This window comes from Hetaerina americana, unplaced genomic scaffold (assembly GCF_022747635.1).
Source record: "Hetaerina americana unplaced genomic scaffold, ioHetAmer1.1.p SCAF_3, whole genome shotgun sequence".
Lineage (NCBI taxonomy): Eukaryota > Metazoa > Arthropoda > Insecta > Odonata > Calopterygidae > Hetaerina > Hetaerina americana.
In genome coordinates, this window is record NW_027286874.1 from 5,446,657 (window position 1) to 5,468,666 (window position 22,010).

The following is a 22,010-nucleotide window of genomic DNA, read 5'->3' on the forward strand; positions in this document are numbered from 1 at the left end:
TGGCAGTTGTGGTAGACCTTTCAGATATAAATCCACGCTTAGAATTTGAAAGTTGGAAGTTTTTTTTTTGAGATAAGATGCTATTTGCATATACGTCGCTTTTTCGAATATTTTAGCAAATGTAGTTTTAACGGCTGTTGGTCTTTAGTTGTTCAAATCATAAATACAGCCATGGTTTTTATCAATGGGCACTTCTTTTGATTCTTTTAATTGGAATGGGAAAATCTCTTGTATCAAAGATTCATTAATTAAAAATAAAAGGGGTTTTTTTTATGGCTTCAAAACAATGACGAACAACTTTACCAGGAATTTCATCTGGGCCTGTACTGGATTTGTTTCTGAGTGAGGAGACAATAGTTTTTAGATTGGTTTCAGATCAGGGCTTGGCAAACATTGACGATGGTGCATTTGCAAAAAGCACATTGGCTGGAGAAATAGTTGGGCAAGGAGCTGATACGTAGTATTTGTTAAATTTATTAGCTAAAGATGAATAGCTAATGGCAGTGTTATTTTCAGGGTTACAAAGTTTTGGGAGAGTGAGTTGTGGATTTTTCTTACCTCTTCAGTCATTAATTATTTCTCATGCAGTTTTGGACTTATTATTGGAATGAAGTACCTTATTATCATTATAAGTTCTTTTCATGGTAGAAATCAGCTTACAGTTATACTTTTGAAATTCCTGATAGAGTAACCTTTGTTCATGATTGTTTGTCAACTTTTACTGGAGATAGTAAGTTTTTTAAGGATAGTTGAGTAGTAACAGATCTCGTCAGTTAGCCATGGCTTACATTTTGTTCTATGAAATATTTTATGATGTGTTACTGGAAAACACAATTCAAAATTATGTTTGAAAATTGAATAGAAGTAATTGAAACCTTCATCTACTGACTTAAGGTCATAGACGTTGTTCCAGTTTTGGGATTGTAGAAGGAGCAGAAAATGCTGCATATTTCCATGAGTAAGGGACCGACTTAGGAAAGTTTTATCATTTAGGCTCTCCATTGGTTGGTTAGTATCAATACTTATTTTCACCATACCATGGCCTGATATACCTAGGTCACTAACCGTTGTTACTACTTTTTCTTGGTATCACATGACAAGTATGAATATGTATTTGTGACCCTTTGTTAAGAATCATCCTTTGCCAATCACTTGTCTTTTTCCTGGCTTCATGATTGGTTTAGCTTTATGAGGAAAATATGGTCTGTTATTTACTTGATCAGGCAGTTCTGTGTTCTTGTGAAAATAAAATTCAACCCTTACAAAAAATGGTTACAAAATGGAAAAAAATATACTTGCTATGGAAAAAAACTAGAATTGATCACAAAGAATGAAAAAGGATAGTCTCTGCATTTATGATGACTGTATTTTCTGCATAAATTTTGGTTTTCCAAACTTCATCGTTCATTTATTGGCACAGGTAATCAAGAGTTGACTGCATTTAATATTTTCTTTAATACTTGAAAAGATATGAAGCCATAACTTTTTGTGAGAAGTGACTTGCAACAGTTTAAACATTATGGAGCTGAATATTTGTGCAGTGAACGACTGCAGTTACATTAATTTTATAAAATTACCCATGCTCCACTCATTCCTGAGAAATGAGGTAGTAAATGATAATTGTATTATTTTATTTTTTAGATGCAAAAGTCTTGGTGTTTTTTTACAGCTTTAAATTAATATGTGTGAAAAAGGTTCACCATTTTACAATAGGATAGTTTTTAAATGTTCAGTTTAAACCACTTAGAAAACATGCATAACAATATACATATAGTATGCATTATACACAGTTGTTTTGAACTCGCATTATCAAGATGAACTGTGATTTTGTAAGAAATGTTCAGTTTAAATTTTTGAGTTAAGTTCAGTTCAGCTGTGGCAAAGCTAAGCAGTGAGCGAATGTTTGCTCCGTGTCCCTCTCGACAAAGTATGATACAACTAAGAATTAAAATGTGCAGCCATAGTAAGTGGACGAAAACCTAATATTATAGATAAAATGATCACCAACCAGAAGAAAAAACTCTTCAACAAATGACTGCACTCACTCCGTTTGAACAAAACCCCCAAAAATAAAATCCTTTCCATCCAGTTTGAATCTAAACTCACTGACTGCAACTTGCACGGGACTCCACAACATTTTCAAACTAGTGGACGCTAATATCATTTTCAGGAATCCAAACACCCCCTTACGACACTTACTAGGTAATCCAAAAGACAAAATGCCCTCGTGAGAGAAGTAAGGTATCTGCAAGGTGAAGTGCAGCACTTGTCACACATCACACGAGGTCTGTTCAAAAAGTATCACAAATTTTGAATTTCCGCCGGGGTTACGCATATTTGATTTTCGATTTTTTTGCAAAATGATGTTGGTACTTATGTCTCTCACTTGTGCCAAAAAGTTTGGCCATTTTGAATGTTCAGTTATTTGTTGACAGCTGTTTTGCTTGGATATGTTTTGGCTTGTCTTTGATTTTTGCCTGTTCCAAAAAATGGATCAAAGAATCTGTATCAAATTTTGTGCGAAAAACAAAATTAAGTGCGCAGACGCATTCCAAATGTTGACTATGGCATATGGAGAAGCTACCTTGGACCAAAGCAACGTTTATGGGTGGTACAAAATGTTCTCAGAGGGCCGAGAAGATGTGAACGATGAAGAGGGTGCTGGATGCCCGAGCACGTCAACAACAGACAAAAACATTGATTAAGTGAAGAAAATAGTATAGGCATATCGTTGAATCACCATCATAGAAGTTGCAGAGGACCTAAACATATTCGATTTTCACCAATGATTTGGGCACGACAGGGGTCGCCACAAAATTCGTACCAAAATTGCTCAGTTTCGACCAAAAACAAGCCAGGGACAAAATAGATATTCATGAATAAATAAATAATTTAAAAAAAAACACAAAAGTCATGATATAGACCTCGTACATTTTATAGAATATTACCATGCCCTTTATTGAAATGTGCCTGTAATTGAAATCTACCTCTTTGTGGGAATCATGTAAATATGTTCCGACTTATCCAAATTCAACGAGGAAATTAATGAAGTCAATCAATATGACATTAAAATTGACATTTTAAAAATTAATTTTATTTGTATGTTGTAGAATAACTTTCACAGATGAATCAGAGAAGAGAGAGGGCATAAGAGTATTAATTTCACTGCTCTGCATGCACTTTTAATGCAGTTCATGTGTAGCCTTTTATCTCTTCTACAGATTTTAGATGCAACCTTTGATGACATATTGCCGCTGGCATTGCCAATAATGCCAAAATCATGGGGACCATTGGTGAGAATGACAATCAGGGACTATATCAACTTAAATATTTATGAACAGCTGTCAAAATACCCTGGACCGATTCATTTAATCAGGCGAACAGAAGATGAAATTATCTGTACAGAGTAAGTATTCATTGGAAAGGTCTTTTTGGCCATTTCTGGAAGCATGTTTGTCACTACTCTCTTGTCACATTTTTAATTTATACACCATATCATTGTGCTGATTTTGGATGTAGCTTCAAGAAAAATCTTATTAGGACAAGCCATGTTACATACCATCAGAGAAATTAGAGGAAGGTTACTCTGCTTTGTCCTTCTTTCCATGTTTCAGTTTGCAGTTTGGCTTTGATGAAAACCAATTAAAATGTACCTAAGTCAATCTAGTGTACATTAGAGATCATGTTCCCTGAAGTGTCACACTTATTTTCAATTATGAGAATACCTTTGTATGTTTGACCTTAATGCTAATAGTTTTAAAGTAATCGTAGAAGTCAATACCCACAACATCTAGCCTTTTTTTTTGTGAGGCATATAAATGCTTTAATGGTTAATGAACAATATAACTTCGCTAATATATATTTCTTTCATCGGATAAATTTGATTTTTTCATTTCATCTGCTTATCATTCATATCCATCTACCCACTGAAAATTACCTCATTCTCCTTAGGCTACAGCATCAACATATGACTCAGGGTCATGGCTTTTAGGACTACACCGTATATTACGTAATTAGTGATTTAATACTTAAATAGGTGATTTTTTATACGGTCATAATTAGTGGAATAAGCTTTGTTACAGTCTTCATTGGGTTTTGGCTTTTATTTTATAAGGTTTATGGACATTTGCAATAAAAATGTCAATATTTTTAATATTGACCTTGCATTAAATGTGTTCTTGCTAACTTTAAGTGTAGTGATATGTTTGTCTGGGTTGTTTACATTCTTCAAATTTCGATATGCTAATTTGAAATTAATATTAAATTATTGTAGGGTAAATTTCTGGTTCTAATTTAAGGAATGTTTTTACACATTCTTAATATATATGTGTGCCGTTTAATTTTTCCCTGTTGTCAATAGTTAAGATTTAAATTAAATTGACATGGCCTTAAGTATGTATTATTTTATTCAAGTGGTTGCAGCATATTAATTTATATTTTCTACTGGTCTGTTTTTTCAGTAGGTCTGACCCATCGTCAAATCGAGGGAACAGTCTACTTTTGAAACTGTTGAAGTACCGCTACCCGCTAATTGTTGACGATGAAACATTGCCAATTCTCAACGAGTGGCTTAGAATGGACTCTGAGCACTACTGTGAGCAATTATTTTTCTGTTTCTTTGTCGCATTTATAATTTTAGGTTTTCCTTAAAAACCATTATTTTAATATAATGCATCAGTTTTATCGTGACAACTGTCTGTGACTCCTCATGAGAGCTATTCATTCAATCAGGGATTCACACGCATAGCACGTAAATGGAAGCAATATCAATGTGAGTAATTTGGCCATGAGCCTGAAAGTGTAATTTCCAAAATCAAACTCAAAAGACTCATCTAATTGCAGTGATAAACAGACTTGAACAAATATAATATGTCTATCAGTAGGAGTTAGAAAGCTAATTATTCTCTAAGGTCTTCCACCAAATTCCTGGATCTGATTAAGTTTTACCTTGCAATGAAAAAGTAGGTAATCATTACGTGTTAACCATATATCTGAAAATATTTTTGTTATGCATCAATGCTAGAGGAATTTTGATGCATTGGGAGAGAGAGGAGAGGAGAAATAATGTCAAAGTAGAGAACAGCACAACTCTTCATATTTATGAATGCAAGGTCTGTACAAAAAAAAGAGACCTGTCTTTCGCGAACTGCTTGACAGATCACAATCAGTGACATCTTGTGTCTGTGAAAGTAAAATACTACCTAGCTCCTGGCCCTGTCTTGACTTGTCTCTGCGCTACAGTGATTCTTGTCTAAGCTTAATCATTTGCTGTACAAATTCTTGTGTTGACGAAAATGAAGGTGTTAGAGAAGCAGCGCATGTGCATTAAATTTTGTTTTTAACTATTGGAAAAGTGCAACTGAAAATTATGCAATTATTCAAGAGGCATTCAGCAATGAGTCAGGCAGTGTTTTTCATTGGTACAACCGCTACCAGCCTGGACAAACCTCGATCAATGAAGTACCAAGATGTGGATGACCATTGATGTCAACAAACGATGCCCACATCAACAGTGTGAATGGTTTAGAGCGTGCAAACCATAGCAAACTGTCAGGGAGATTGCCAATGAAGTGGATGTTAAAGTTGGATCATTTTTACAGAAATTCTGGGCATGCAGCGTGTCGTGTCCAAATTTGTGCTGCAAGTGTTAACAGATGAACAGAGACAAAAAGGTCTTGACATCAGCCAGGAACTGCTCGATAATTCAAATTACCGCCAAAACATCTTAAAAACAATAGTCACAGGTGACAAAACATTGGTTTATGGTCATCATATATAAACTAAAGCCCAGTCTTCTATTGGAAGGGGTCATCTTCCCCAGGACTCATAAAAGCTCGGATGTTGCAATCAAACATGAAGGTGATGTTGATTGGTTTCTCAATTGGGAACGGATTATTCATTATGAATACTACCTTGATCAAATATTTCCCGGAATTTATTCAGAAAATTAAAAATACAAGTTTATTCATCTAAATCTATATTGTCCCCTTCAAAGTAATCCCCATCGACTGCAACACACTTATGCCAGCGCTTGATCCAATCCTCGAAACATTTTTTATATTCGGTTTTCGGTATGTCCATCAGTGCTTCCTGCGATTTTTCCATTACTTCCTCTCGGCTGCTAAAACGCGTTCCCCGTAATGGTTTTTTAACTCGATTGAACAGAAAGAAGTCACAGGGAGCCAAATCAGGTGAATTCGGTGGCTGTTGGATGGTATTTGTTGCATTTTTCGTCAAAAAATTACGAATAATGATAGCACTGTGCGACGGTGCGTTATCATGGTGCAAAATCCACGAGTTTTCTGCCCACATTTCTGGTCTCTTTCGGCGAATTGCTTCACGCAAACGTCTCATAACGCCCAAATAATACTCTTTGTTTACTGTCTGGCCTTCTGGCAAAAATTCATGATGCACTACACCGTTGTAATCCATGAAAACCGTCAGCATTGCCTTCTTTTTTGACTGAAAACGACGTGGTTTTTTTGGTCTCGGCTCATTTGGTGAACGCCATTCACTTGCCTGATGTCTGGATTGCGTGTCGTACTCATAAACCCACGTCTCGTCTCCAGTAATGATCCTTTTGATGAATGTGGGATCGGATTCAGCCTCGCAAATCATGTCTTTTGCGACGTCAACACGGTCTCTTTTTTGCATGAAATTGAGGTCTTTTGGCACCAACTTTGCTGCTACACGACGGAAACCCAAATCATTAACCACAATGTCTTGGGCGGATCCATAGGCAATGTTCAAGTCCTCCGCTATTTCTCTGATGGTTAATTTGCGGTTATTGACCAACATTTCTTTTACTTGATCAATTTTTTCACCGACTTTCGATGTCGATGGTCTGCCACTGCGTTCATCATCTTCGATTGACTCACGACCACTTCTGAACCGCTCGTGCCACTGGTAAACGACCGTTTTTTTTTAGAGAATCGTTGCCGAAACACTTTTCCAACATTTCCAACGTCCGTGCGCCACTAAATCCGTTTTTTACGCAAAATTTAATACAAGTTCGTTGTTGCAAATTTAAATCCATTTCTGAAATTGTAAAAAATCGCCAACACACACAGAGATAGATGTACTCTTGGCTACGTAACTTTTGCAAATGTCAAGTTATGACACTAAGATTTAAAGGGAATATCAACAACAGATGTACCAATTTAACATAAAAAACAGAACTCAAATCGGAACGATGGGAGCGCCACACGGTGGTTATTCCGGGAACTTTTTGATCAAGGTAGTATGTCCCCAAAGAAAAAACAAGGAATGAATGGAACTAAGGAGATTATGAGAAGGTTAAGATAAGTCATGTTGCAGAAGAGACCACAAATAAGGAAAAAAAGTCTTCAGGTTTTCATTACGACAATGCACTGGCACACACATCATTGATTGCTACTGAGTGTTTGGCCAAAACAGTACTCTGATGATCCCCCAGCCACCCACCCTACTCTTTGGATCTTGCTTCAGATCTAACAAAATTATGCTGCAGACTTATAGGATAATTGAAAGAAGTATTCCAGGTGGCATTTGAAAGCAGGAAAAAACTTTGGAAGCATTGTGTGGCAGCCAAGGGCTGCATTTTGAAGCCAATAAACATGATTAAAGGGTAACTAAGAAAATCAAATATTTATTTAAACAGTCTCATCTTTTTTTAAACAGACCTTGTGCATCCTGCATGGAATCCTCAAAAGGAAGACCTCTCTTTCACGCATCCGTTGATGATACATAGTTGCTTAGATGACTTGTATAAGGAAATCCCTGATGCATAGGCGAGATCCATTTATACATTTCAAAGATTTGACAGATATTAGTTCACTTAGCAGCACAAAAAGCTCCTTATAATTTTAGGAGAAAAATTAGGAGAGTGAAATGGAGGTCTTTGAAACCTAGGCTGCAACCCCTTCCGAAAACATCCCTGGTCTAACAGTACCATAGTAGATAGAGCCTATCAAGTTTGGTGGTTCTGAATTGAAAAATGTGAGTATACTCAGTTGACAAACAAGTATTCAACTATGTATATGTATTATATGGTGATAATAGTATTTTTAAATTTCAGTCATGAAAACATGCCTGCAGACTTAAGTCAGATCATAATGGTACACTAGGCCTTAAAATAGAGGAATTGTTGCTTTACATAAGCACATACAGACTTGAATGAAGTTCAGGAAAGATGACAATGGAAGCACTCAAATCTTGCTAAATACAAAATGTTAGAGGACATGCTTCGTTGCAATGTGAAAATTCAGTCTTAAGGTAAACTTTGAGGCCCCTGAGACAAAATTGACATTGAGACATGGGTCTTAATGAGGATTCCTGATGCAGGATCTCTAACTCTTTAGAATGTAAATTTCTAAACAATGTTTGACCCATTTTAAGAGCAAACAACAAGATTTTTTGTGTTGGTTTGTGACCCCAGATGAAAATTGGGTTCACTACTACACCCCAGAGACAAAACAGCAGTCAAAGCAGTGGAAACATGTTGATTCACCACTAACAAAGAAAGCAAAGGCTATACGATCGGCCAGAAAGGTGTTGGGTTCAGTTTCCTGGGATGTGAAAGGGATTATAGGGACTATCTTCCCACCGGTCAAACAATTCCTGGAAAATACTATGCTAACCTCCTGGACCAACTACTGCAAAAGATGTATGAAGAAAAGGCCGGAGATTCCTAGGAAGAAAATCACTTTTCATCAAGACAATGCACTCCCACGCACGAGAATGGTTGCCATGGCAAAAATACATTACCTAAGGTATGAGTTGTTTCCACACCCACCTTATTTGCCTGATTTGGCTCCATCAGATTTCCATCCCTTCCCCAAGCTCAACATTTTCCTCGGTGGACAGAGACAATCTTCAAACAAAGAACTAACCAGTGCAACAATTTCAGTGTGGAAATATGTCAAAGAACTAACTGCCAAAGTAGAGAGGTATTTTGCATACAGGGTTTGTCCGGAAAATAAGTGTACTGAGCTCAGGAAAAAAAATTTATTACACTTTTACATATCTTAAGCTAATATTCCTCAAAATAGGACCCTTGTGAGTCGATACACTTGTTCCAGCGGCGTTCCCATTCCTGGAACGCTCCCGCGAAGGCATCATCGGGAACCTCTCGAAGACACGTCGTCACAGCCTCTTTGACGGCGTCCAAAGTCCCGTATCGCTAAAAAATTTAGCTTTATTATCGCTAAAACGTTCTCTAAAAAATGTGGATCATTTTTGCAGTGATCCGCAAGTTGTGTCGCGATTTCCAAACGATTGAGTCTTTGATCATCACTGAGCACTTTCGGCACCAACTTTGCACAAATTTTTCGCATCTGTAATTGGTGCCTAATAATCTCGTGCACTATTGTTTTTGGCACATTACACTGCTCTGCTATCATCCGAACACTAAGACGACGATCAGAGTTCAGTACATCGCGAACCTTTTGCACATTTTCGTCGGTGAGTGTCGTTGATGGGCGTCCAGGCCGTGGTTCGTCGTCGACCTCTTCTCTGCCCTCCACGAACATCTTGTGCCACCGAAAGATCATGTTTCTGGACATGGCTGACTCCCCGTAAGCCTGGTTAATCATATCGACAGTTTCGTAGACGATTTCCCAAGCTTTACCGCAAATTTGATGGAATAATGCTGCTCCAAAAACTTCGGCATCGCGTTCCGTGACGTGGGTCGAGCGTGGAGGTTCGCGTTAACAGAGCTCCTCACTACACCACAGCATACTGCCTTTTTCAGCGTCGCTTGCCAACATACCCCCCTCCAATCGCAGCCCGTCAGAGCGGTGCTGGGCGCGCCTGGAGCGGTGGGAAAAAATCAGTACACTTATTTTCCGGACGAACCCTGTACATGAGGGAATCTAATTTTTGAGATGGGATTTAGGCATTGGAACATCGCTGGACCGAGTGTATTTGTGTACAAGGAGACAGTATTGAAAAATAAAGAAGTTTGACTGAAGTAAGTCTTTTACTTTTATTTGATTCCAAGAACTTTTCAAATTACCCTCGTAAATTAGTTTACTTAATGATAAACGGAGTTTTTGGCAAGGTTAATTGATTTATTTTAATGTGAATCGATCATAAAACTGAAAGCCTTAGGGGAAAGTCAACTTGGAACCCTCTAAGTAATTTGAATTAGATACAACGATTTAATGAAATTACTATACTGTACAGTTACCTAAAAATTTTGACATTTGCATAATAATGCGTGAACTGGTAGTAATTCCTGATTATGATAAAGGTATGAAATATATGGAAGGAATGAAATTAACTTTTAAATGTGGAATTAGCTCTCTGCATGGATTATTTATTTATATTTTTTTTCCGCTCAGAAAAACAATCAAGTTTGCATGCAAACATAGTTCATTACCCAATAAGTTGTATTGGTCGCAAAGCAGACAGTTATTTTATGCTCTGCGGTTATCGTTCAAATATGTCAAAAATCTTTGCAAAATCCAAGCAGTGAGTTACTTTATTGTTTTATGTTTTCCCCTGGATGCCACTTAAGTGCAGTAAAGATTTCTTTGGTTCATATAATTCAGGTTCTGTAAAATGCAGAGGAAGTGTGATATTGGAGGATGGCTCAGTGAGTTAGATATTACAGCCCATTTGGATTGCTTTGTTACCTCCTACGCAATTCGTGCTTAACTAGCAAAACTTTTAAGTGACATAAAGTTATTATTTGAAAGGATTTGACTGAATTGTTAATGGATTTGATGGAATTCAAGTAAATTCTTACAAATTGGCCGCCCCATCCTTAATTATAAGGACATCTATAGTTGGTATGCCAAAATTTTTTTCTTGCATACCTTTTGTCTAATGCTCATCTAATATTTATTTGGTTTTTTTTGTTCAGCATCCTTGTGGAAGAAATACAATTTGAATGAAGATATCTGCACTGCTTCACTGATCTTATATGTTAATAACCATTCCAACTCCTATCCAATGCTCATAAGTGAAAACTACAGTTCAGACAAAAAAATTTCATTATGTCTTTTTCTGGTAAGCCTTTTCTAATTGTTTTAAAATAATTTCATATGCTGAGAGTTCTAGTTAGCTTTACATATCCTTATTTGTTTCTCAGGCAAACAAGTATATGTCAAATTTCAAGTCCTCGCACTGCACACCATTGCCAGCTAATTTATTCAGGCTCCCTTGGGAAATATTATCTGATATGGAGTATTTAAAGGTATGTAATGCATTTGTCTTTGTTTTGATGAATTATATATCCCCTTTTGATTTGTTTATCGCCAATAATAAATTGTTTTTTTTTACTTTCCAGTTTGACATGTTATAGGTCTAGTAAACTGATAGGTGTAATTAATGTTTATGTAACACCAATGTAATACTCATTTTACAAAAATGTTGTATAAATTCCAGCAGCACCATTATTTGCATTCCACATCTGTGGCTACGTCAACTCAGGAAGAGTGGGATGTAGATGGAGCAAATTGATCTGAATTTCATGTTTCATTTTGTTCTCTGGTTTCTGTGGAAAAATTTTGGTATTTTTTGCTTTGTATTTGAATATCTGTGCAAAACTTATACCTTATTTAATAAATGGATAATGTTTCATTTTTTTGTATTGCTGGTGTTTTTTTGTAATGACTGCCTAATACTGTAATAGGCTATGTGGTTGTCCAGTGATGTCAACTGCATAGTGCTAATAGCCAGGGGATGGTGCATACCACCTGCATTAGAGTCACGATGGTTCCTTTGAGAATCAAGAGAAGACAAAATAAGTTTCACTAAATGTAAAATTATGTGAAATGATGCTATCTGAAATGAATAATGTTCCATTTGTTCCTCTGTAAATGCATTAAATAATTATTAAAGCATTGGGAGTGTACTTTCTTCATAGTACCTGCCATCAACTACAAATATGTACAGATATCTTCAACTCTAGTGACACCATGACTCATCAAACCTATTTTGATGGCAGAAAATGTTGTTTATGGATATTTGTAAAATCAATTTGACTTTGCTTCACGTGTGGTTAAATAGACCAGAGTATAAAGTGGACCATCAGGGCAGAAGGGAATCGGTTAACTAATGTGCTGTCTACATGTGGAGTTTTTGTACATTGATTATGTTAAAAATCATGTATAAATTGCAATAGAGTGAAGAATCAATTCAATATGCTATTCTTATATCATAGTTTTGTAGTAATTGTGATCTTGGGGACTGTTTTTGGGTTGAAGAGCAAACATTTTGCATTGCCTTAAATTATTTTGTGTTTGAGATTATTAAAATTTAGTAAACAAGTTGGGAAATAAACCTTATTTTATTAAATCAAACATTTATTTATAATTTTCAATTATAAGCCTCCAGGAATGGTTGCCTAGCAAACGAGTTGATTAATTGATTACATTTGGTATCCTACTGTTTAAGATAAGTTGTGAAATAAATTTAAAATGTTATTTTTTTATTTTAACCCCTATAAGTAAAGAGGAAGATGTTGAAAAAGTTGACAATGTCAGTCATCATGTTAGTAGCGCCGTTACTCATAGTTAAAAAACGCGCAAACGTTATATCGAAGTAGCGGATAGTTTGATGTATCGTTATTCGCTATCGAATGAGGTATTCGGTTTGATGAAAGGTGGGAAACAATTCATGTTTGTAACGTGTTTTCGTAAGATTTTCTCTTCTGTTCAAGATGTGGGTAACGTAGCATTGTGTTAGCACCTCTTTACGAAGTATTAAGGTATCAATAATCGTCATTTGCAAGATTTATGTACCATATTCATCATGGATTTATCAAGTGACTCACCGAGATTAAAGTTGGTCGTTGAGTTTAGGTAAGTTGCTTATATCCGCCTTGTATTTTCTTCTTATGCAGGCCAAGAATTAAATTTTATTTTGCGTAATATACATTAATTAACTTAGCCGGTTTATGACATTGATTAAATATATTCTTTGGAATTTTTGCTGGCGAACCTATATTCTGTAGTTTGTAGAACATTGCAATAGCGCTATATCAGTTTATGCTGTTATTTTTCATAAATGTCATTTATCTTTTCAGTGGCGGTGCGGAATTGTTATTTGACAAGAAAAAGAAACATGATGTCCTCTTGCCAACTACTTCTGATCAATGTTAGTGATAATATATGTTTTTGCCTGACTTGCAAGGTTGTAATAACACTGATAGAAATGTTTCCTTATTCAGGGACAATAAGGAGATTGTTGCAGTGGATAAAAGATAATTTGTTGAAGGAACGACCCGAGTTATTTATGCAGAAAGATACAGTGTGAGTGTTAGTTCAGTTGCTAGAGCTTATTCTAACGAACTCAAACAGGAAATGTCAGCAGTTAACCCTACGATTATCTATGCTTACGCCTTGTGTCTTCTTTTTAATAGTATGCATTGAAAAAAGCTTGGTATTAGGAGCCATGGCTGGGAACATTCTTGTACAAGTTCCTTCCATAATGCCCAATAATTGCAAGCTTGTTTTTACTGTTGTTACATTCTCATTGCTCTTATGTTCCTTTTGCCTCGCTAATCTGTGCAATCTTGAGAGTCAACTACATTCACTCGTGGCTCTCTCCTACTTCATCCTCTAAAAAAACCATTTTTCTCTTCTCTCGTCCTTCCTTCATGATTTTATTATTGTATATTCACTCTAATTTGGGAAAACCATTGTAGTATACTTCTTCTTATTTGGTTAATACTGGTATATCTAATACCCTTTCTTTCATAAACCACCCACTTATAACTCTATCCATCCTATTGTTACCACAAATACCCTTCAAGTCCTCCTTACTTGATTTATTTATCATTAATCCAAAAAGGGCCTTTGCAACGGGTTTTTAAATTTGCTAATACAAGCTAATACTATGACAAACACTGAAGCGCTTGGTGGGGAAAAATCCACCTAGGTGGGAATTAAACCTGCAACCTCTGGGTTGGCAGGCGGAAACAGCACCCCACTGCCATCGGGGTCGGCAAATCAGCGATTTAATTCAACATTCATGCTCATTCTACCATTCTTAATTTTCACTTCATTCAACTGGGTAGGAGTAAATTCTCTTACACTGCAATCGTTGCTTCTGTAGACAGGCATAATATGTCAAATGCCACTAGCATTTGCAAACCTTATAATCTCATTAATCCCACTTCTTTTTATCTTTTACAAGTATTTTTCCATTAACATAATCAAAGTTAAAGTTATTCCAAATTATCTTATGACACAAAAATATAATTTTTGCTGCATTTATCTATATCTATAAACTTCTTGTGGTCAATTACTCTCTTCACCACCCGATTTCTAATGTGCTTCAGTCATGCCTATGTAGAAGAAACTTGGACACAATTTGTCAATATTATGCAAAAAGACATCTCAAATTTCATCCCTATGTAATCATGTTAAAGCAAATCACAACCCCAGGTGGTACAATATAGGCATTAGAAAAGCTCTTTGAAAGCAGGGAATGTTACACTCTAGGGTAAAGAAATCAGGTGTGAGCACATCATCCTCAAAGAATAAACAGTTATTGGACAGGGATAGATCCTCTAAAATTGAAATGAAAACACAATTACGTAGTGCCTTAAAAGACTTTAAACATAGGGTTGTATGCAAGTATTTGGACACTGACCCTAAAGCTTTCTGGTCATATGCTAGTGAATAAAAGGGAGTAAACAACCCATGGCTTGCTTAAAAGATTGTAACAATATAATTCATACTGACAGTGAGGGAAAAGCTAATATTCTAAATAAATTCTTCCAAAGCATTTTCATGGATGATGTTGCTACCGCATATCTCCAAGGATAAATACACACTGAACCCATGGCAAATATGACAGTGGACGAGCAAGGAATTGTGAAATTGCTCAATGAGATTAAACCTAACAAATCCCTGGGTTGCAAAAATATACCTGCTACTGTGATAAAACAGATAGCTACTGTGATAAAACAGATAGCTCCAAACATCTACGGTACCTCAAAGTTATATTTAACAAATCCCTCACTGAGTGCGAAGTCTCTAAGAATTGGAAAACTATGCAAAGAACACCTATATTTAAAAGTTGTGAAATGGAGGTCCCCAGTAATTACAGACCCATTTCTCCAACTTCTATATGTTGCAAAATTTTGGAGCACATGATTGTCAGTTCAATAATGAGATACCGTGATAACATTAACTTTTTAAGTAACAATCAACACGGATTCAGGAAAACCCGCTCATGCAAGACCCAATAGGATTATTCACACATGACTTACTTTCATCGGGTGAAAGAGGTAGGCAAGTGGATGCAATCTTTTTAGATTTTCAAAAGGCATTTGATAAGGTTCCCCATGGTAAACTCATTCATAAATTAAAGGTCGCAGGTAGCAACAAGGCCCGATAAATTGGGTTGAAGACTTTCTTTTAGAGCGGGAACAGAGTGTAGTCCTTGACGGCACTCGTTCCGACAGCATATGAGTCACCTCGGGGGTACCTCAGGGAAGTGCAATCGGGCCGTTGCTTTTCTTGATTTTTGTTTACGATTTGAACCACTAAGTGAAAAGTAAGATTAGGATGTACGCGGCTGACACACAGAATTTATCGGGAGATATCTGGGGATGAGGATTTTAATTCTAGCGCAGGATTTTAATTGCATTGCTAAATGGTGTTCAAAGTAGAGATTGTCATTAAATCGTAATAATTGTTCGTTAATAAGTTTCTTTAAAAGATCAACGGTATTTGCTTACAAATTAGCAGGAGTTGACCTAGAAGTAGTTGATATGGTAAAATACCTGGGTGGACCCTTAAAATGCCTTAACTTGGGGGACCCACGTACGTAGTCTGCGGGCATTAAAAAATTGGGATTTATTTGACGTTTTGTTGGTAGAAGTGTCTACAAGGTCAAGGAACATTATTACCATGCTCTTGTAAGGCCTCATTTAGAATATGCATGTTGTGTATGGTATCCGAATGAAAAAGGCCTCATTTGGGAAATTTAGAAGGCTTAGTGCCAGACAGCCCATTTCGTTAAAAACTCTTATGATAAGACAAAAAATGTTGCTGAAATGCCTCTGGAGTTGGGGTGGGAATTATAAGAAAGACAATTCAATGCTAGGTTGAACTCAATAAATAAATTCCTATCCACATGTTTCAGCACCGAGATCTCTCAAATTATTTGCACTCCAACATACTTTGGTTGCATGGATCAACAATATCAACTTCGTGAAATATATATGCCAAAACTAGCAGACTCAAGGACTCCTTCCGAAGGACAGTACGGGATAGCAATTGTAGGGTTAGAGATAGCAAAAATTCAACTTGCCACCCGCAGCCTCAGGGGAAAAATTAGTTCTACTCAATTGCATGCACTTTCACTAACCCCATGTGTTTTGTTGTCAAAACCCTTCCTGCATGATGGCATTAGAATGCCATTAAATAATGTAGTATCTTATATAATATGGTCTTTGCAGTATTGCTCGCTCTGCTTTGTCTGTTTTTAAATTTCCTCTTCCATCCCACGTCTCTCTCTGTGGTGGAGCCTCCTGCTCCCTACAGCGTTGGGTCACATTTCCCACCTGTGTCCTAGGGAGAGGAGACCGTTGTATGTTGCATGTACATGTGGTAGTAGAATTTCACCTTCTTACTTTTCAAATTCTAGCTTGCATGTTATTGGAATTAATTTTTAACTACATCCTAAGGTGCAATTGTTTGTTAGTTGATAGTATATTTATTTGCATGCATGTAAGTTGAAACGATTTTGCATGAATGTATATGCCATTGTGGGTGTAGATTTGCATAGATGTGTTGATTTTGCATATGGTTTTGTTCCTTTTTATAGGTGGTGACCTAACACCTCCCTCCAAATGCCCTTGCGGCGGCTTGAGGGAGGTGTTATGCAGATATATCTCCTATTCAATTTTCTATCGTAAGAGCCTAACAGAGACTCATTTTAGGGTGAAGAATATCCAGCAACACTGCACCATTGGTGCATAGAAGAACATCCATTTATGCCTCCAGTCATTACAGCTACCTAAATCATCTCTTCACACACATCTCTTCATATCCATGAACACAAAGAACAGCCAAAGCATTCTTGTTTCCCTCATGCTTTATTTCAAACCACTCCCATTCAATCTGATGCTTGCGTTACTACTTATTTTCATGCATCATTTTTATATTGCATTCAATCTTCCCAGTTATCATATATGATTTACAAACCTTCGTCTGTTTACTCTGCAATATGCCTTTTCCAAGTCAAACTCTGTTTCAATCAAATTAGTCAACTGACATTCCAGTAGTAATGTCAGTATTTATGCTTAAAATGTATTTCATTGGAAATTGTTGTGACTTTAATTACTTCATTGCATTGCTGTTTTTGAACATATTTTAAAGCCAGTAATGAAAGTGAATTTACCATCATGCTTTAAAAGTGGATACTCTTATTTATGTAATAGACTCATTTTTAAAATTTTGATTTGCAGAAGACCAGGAATACTTGTCCTTGTGAATGATATGGACTGGGAACTACTTGTAAGTAATCGGATGAAACATTAATTTTGGGTGCCTATGTATCAATAGTGTCGTTACTCATCAATTAATTTCTAGATCGAAATGGCTAAAAGCTTAGCAAGCTAAAAACAATTCGACCAGAATTTGGTGCATGCATAAAGGAAGGGATGAAAGCTATGCTAACCATTTATACTTAGGTAGATAAAACAGTTGAGTTTCAATGTTTAAAGGCCCAGCGGAATTATCAAACATTTAGAGGAAATTAAGTTGGCTTTTTGATTTGTAGGGGAACTGTTATTTGAATAGCATTTATGAGTTTAAATTTTAATGAACTTTGAATGGTTGTCCATATACTTTCTGGAAAGCACAAAATCTGTATGTGATACCATACATTTTCTTGAAGCTTAATTTTTACAATTGGCCACTCTCCCAAAAACCCAAATTTATCTCTTTCTTTTATTGTCCTTTTGTTCCAAAAGGGAGTTTTTTTGAAGCAATAAATGAATGGCTCGAAAACAAAAGAGTATGATTATAAAAAAATATACAGTATGCTTTGTGTTATTGCATATTAAGTAATCTAGATTTCCAATTGGCTCAAAACTTCTGTTATTTTGATTATTTGTATTCAATTTTTGAGCCAGAGGCTTCCCAGGTATTAATCAATAAGGGTTCTTTCAGCTCTTATTTTTACCACAGCCCTCTTGATTTTGAGTCCATGAATGTTTACAAAGGGCCAACACCATGACTCATGAAAGGGCAGTTGATCCTTTGACATAGCACTGTTTTGTGTACTATTTTGTTCAATCATCATTTATTGGTCTGTTTTCAAGGTTAGACCTTGAGTAAATACAACCACCAAGCACCAATTTTGCCCCAACAAGCATGAAAGAATCTCCATTTGTACTGAGTGTAAAAAATTGGAATAAACTAATGTGCATATTTAAAAGTTGAATATGTGCACCAGAGTAAACTGTTAAACTTTATGGGTTTCATAAGTTTGTTTACGTATGGATTGATATTTCTGTGGCATTATTTTTTCTTGAAATTTGAAAATTAGGAAGAGAATAATTCCATAAAACGGAATCAGGGAGGTGGGGTGAAGTGCTTTTGACATTCTTAAAAATCTGTGGGAGAAACCTTAAATTTTCTGCTTTGATAGGGTATGCATGATTTAATTTTGAATGTGTCATATGTACTCAAAGTGTTCTGTGCTATGTGTTTGAAAAAATCTTAGTACTTCTCCAATGGGAAAAGGACTGAGTCATGTATCTAGGAGGCCAGGGAACGGTTTTGAAGACCATGGTACTCTACTGAGTTCACTTATATAAAAACATCTATGGGGTGTGTTCAAAAAGTTAGGTGACTTTTCAAATTTTGCGGACGGCATGCATTCGATTTTTGATTTTTTTTGTTTTGTTGTGTTGGTACATACAGGGTCCGTACAATAAGTTGGGACTGGTTCCAAAAATCAAAATTTATTGCAGTTATCTTTACAATTACTTAATAATGTTCAAAATAGATTCCTCCTGCATTGATACACTTAGTTCGGTACATCTGCCACTCGTCAAAAGCCTGCTTGAAGTCGGTTTCTGGAATACTGTTGAAAGCCTTTGTCATCGCCGCTTGAACCACCTCAATGGAGTGGAACTGATATCCTTTCAGCTCCTTTTGAGCTATCATTTGAGGTTGTCAAGAATAAATAATATAAAGTCACCTTACTTTTTGAACACATTGTACTTACCTGATCACATGGTATCAGAACAATAGTCTTCTATGATATTATTTATGCTATATAATAAAATTGCACAAGATACCTTTGAACAGGTTTCACTTCAATTGCATCATTGGTCAATTGGTATGATTAACCCTTTGTACACTAAATATTAATCTAATAATTGTTTTTTTTTAGGGACAGTTGGATTATGAACTAAATGATGGTGATAATGTCCTCTTTATATCAACATTGCATGGGGGGTAGAAATCCACCAGGTTATGAAATAAAACTTGCTACTGTACGTCATTCATTTTGTTGCTCCTGAAATATTACCAATGCTGTAATATTTTTTTACTGTAAATAAGTATGTACATGAAGATGACGTTATTTGAAAGGAAAATATATATTCTTTTTATAGTGTGCTGAAGAATGTTCTGGACACAAATATTGAGTGAGATACATGTCAAAAAGTTAATGTTCTTAAATTGGAGGACCTGATTTAAGCTAAACAACTTGGGATGTTGTTTGGTGCAGATGTTGAAATGATTTCTTCAGCTGTGTGAAGAATATGTGATTATTTTTCAAACTGCCTTATTCAATGCAAGTGGTTCCAACAGTTGTGGAAGTTTTAGTTTTCAAGGCAAGTTTGTGTACGGCTAAAATGTGGCCCCATATTGTGTGTGGTCACAAGCTACTGAATAACCTCCTGAAATGTTAAAATTTCATAATTAAATTATACTGTTGCCTTACTGCCACAAGTGTGACATGATAACACAAAACGTAATGTTATAATTGAAATAAATTCATTTATTCAGTTATGATAATCATATTTATTAGAAATTAGGCAGAAGTACGATGTTTTAGCATTTTTCATTGGGTGGTACAAGCACTGAGAATTGTAAAGTTACTTTCGCTCTTTATCCTGGTATGTCCTCTATATTTGAAGTAAAAAGGTGTTGTCCTAGAATCACTCTCCACCTTCACATAGAGCATAATCAGACCCAGGATGGTTTCCAGTGCCGAAGTTAGGATAGAAACAAAATCTACACCACAGACCCCAGACTATTAATTATTGCCATGAAACTTAACATACTACTTGTATAAAAACATTCTTAGCAAAAATTCTATTGAAATATTCCAAATACATTATTTAAGTGTTGTTTTGGGTTATCCTCATCACACCAAAAATGGTACCCTTCTAGTGTGACTGGGAGAAGAAGGGCATTTATTTATTGAGGGAAAGTGCAAGAACTGTTGTCATAAATCAGCACTTCATCAATCACAGTTAAAAACTGTTCTTCTTCTACCTTCCTCAATGCATTAGTAGACTTTTCAATGATATTCTGTGGTGTCCTACGCAGCCAGATATTCTGTGGTATATTTAAGAATACTTTCAAAAGGTTACTTAAATATTTTGATTGAGGTAACTGCATTTCCATTACTAAAAAGCAAGAAAGACTCGTACTTTTCCACAGATTTTCTGTGAATAAAATCTGTGGAAAAGTACGAGTCTTTCTTGCTTTCTAGTAATTGATATCAAATACTTCCACGAAGTGAAGCCTGAAACAATAGAGTAACTGCATTTATTCAAAAAGATAAGTCATAGTTGCATCCTTGCAGTGAGTGGCTAGTTAGCAGCAATGTTCTTTTCAGTTATGTGTATGCAAATGCTTACTTTAATGAGTTCTGAAAAATTGTTGAATATCTATGACTCCCCAAAAGTTACTCGATATTGTTGATGTTGATTTAAATGAAACGAAAAACAATGTGAAAACTTCTCTGATGTCAATTAATAATTGGGGTTTTGAGGTTCTCCACTGACTGAGGTCAAATCCCACGATAAATTCCTCGCATGTGGATACTTTTTACAGTGCCACAATATCCATTCCACAATTAAACCCTTTGATATTCCGGGAAGAATATTATCTGCTGGACTGTCCAGGTTGGCATGTCTCATCTTTAAGAGAACTTGGGTGTGCACATTTCTTTTTGAATCAAGCATTCCCATTGAGTGTAAACAAACCATTGACTTGGTACAACTAATTTGCAATCACCTGCTGCCTTGATGAATCATTTTGAATTTTTAATGGTGATTCATCATATTATTGATCTCAGATTTTGTGGTGGTGTTCAGGAAATTAATTACTAAATGAGAGGGCACATCAAGGGCAGAAGCAACTCTCTCTGGATGGTGACATGTTAGTAAGCTAAGCTAAGATACATTTTAAAACTTCATCTAGTTTTTCCAACCCTCCCTTTGATCCCTGAAATCCTACTTACATTTTACAAATCCACCTCCCCTATTGGAAGCCACCTCCCATAATAATCACACACTGCTGTTACTGTAATCACAGGGTTCATAATACGTCTCATTATTAGCTGTCATTCATTTTTTTTAGCATGTCTTAAAGTCTTTTCCTGAGAGATCAAATTGAAAATCAAAAAAGTTCACATTTTATTAATTTTATTCCACATAAATCGAAAAACAGCACTTAAGCCTTTATTTACATCGAACTTTTAACAATTTTATAATGAGTACAAACGCCCAAGCACTAGATTGAGAAAAAATCACCTAGTTAGGAATCGAACCAGTGACCTCTCAGTTGCCAGGTGAGGATGTTACCACACCACCACCGGGGGCCTTTTCTTTATTTTATAATATTTGTTCATTTTCTTTCTTTGTTAGCCTAAAATACTTGGGGTTGTTGCAATTGAATTGTGTTGTTTGGTAGCATGTAGTTATGGGATCAAAGCAAACAAACTAAATTAATTTCCACAAGAGGTTGTGTAAATGATTTCTGTTAAAAATATCCAGGAACCTCATTTCTAAGGCTACAAAATCCTATTTGTTCTGCATT

At 35.9% G+C, this 22,010-nt stretch overlaps 2 protein-coding genes across 3 annotated transcripts in view; both read left to right on the top strand.

Annotated features, from left to right (window-relative positions):
* LOC139690385 (phosphatidylserine lipase ABHD16A) overlaps positions 1 to 11,571 on the top strand; it is a 28,365-nt gene extending 16,794 nt beyond the window's left edge. Inside the window, exons 9-13 of the mRNA XM_071587814.1 lie at positions 3,222 to 3,406; positions 4,461 to 4,594; positions 10,847 to 10,992; positions 11,075 to 11,179; positions 11,273 to 11,571. Of these exons, the coding sequence (XP_071443915.1) occupies positions 3,222 to 3,406; positions 4,461 to 4,594; positions 10,847 to 10,992; positions 11,075 to 11,179; positions 11,273 to 11,287 (585 nt within the window). The 3' untranslated portion in view covers positions 11,288 to 11,571. The remainder of the gene's footprint in view (positions 1 to 3,221; positions 3,407 to 4,460; positions 4,595 to 10,846; positions 10,993 to 11,074; positions 11,180 to 11,272) is intronic.
* A 1,003-nt stretch (positions 11,572 to 12,574) lies between these two features.
* Urm1 (Ubiquitin-related modifier 1) lies at positions 12,575 to 19,970 on the top strand. Of its 2 annotated transcripts, XM_071588034.1 has the most exons (6): positions 12,575 to 12,788; positions 13,013 to 13,083; positions 13,157 to 13,238; positions 17,411 to 17,459; positions 19,348 to 19,450; positions 19,571 to 19,970. In XM_071588034.1, the coding sequence occupies exons 1-5, from the start codon at positions 12,739 to 12,741 to the stop codon at positions 19,414 to 19,416; spliced, it is 321 nt and encodes a 106-aa protein (XP_071444135.1). In that variant the 5' UTR covers positions 12,575 to 12,738; the 3' UTR covers positions 19,417 to 19,450; positions 19,571 to 19,970. The 2 variants fall into 2 exon arrangements, with proteins under 2 accessions (XP_071444135.1, XP_071444134.1); XM_071588033.1 differs by having other exon boundaries at positions 19,348 to 19,970.
* Positions 19,971 to 22,010: the final 2,040 nt, after the last annotated feature.

Coding starts and splice junctions, on each gene's coding strand:
- Urm1 (XM_071588033.1), top strand. CDS start 12,739: ATGGATTTATCAAGTGACTCACCGAGATTAAAGTTGGTCGTTGAGTTT. Junction 13,084..13,156: donor GCCAACTACTTCTGATCAAT/GTTAGTGATAAT, acceptor TTCCTTATTCAG/GGACAATAAGGAGATTGTTG. Junction 13,239..17,410: donor TTTATGCAGAAAGATACAGT/GTGAGTGTTAGT, acceptor TTTGATTTGCAG/AAGACCAGGAATACTTGTCC.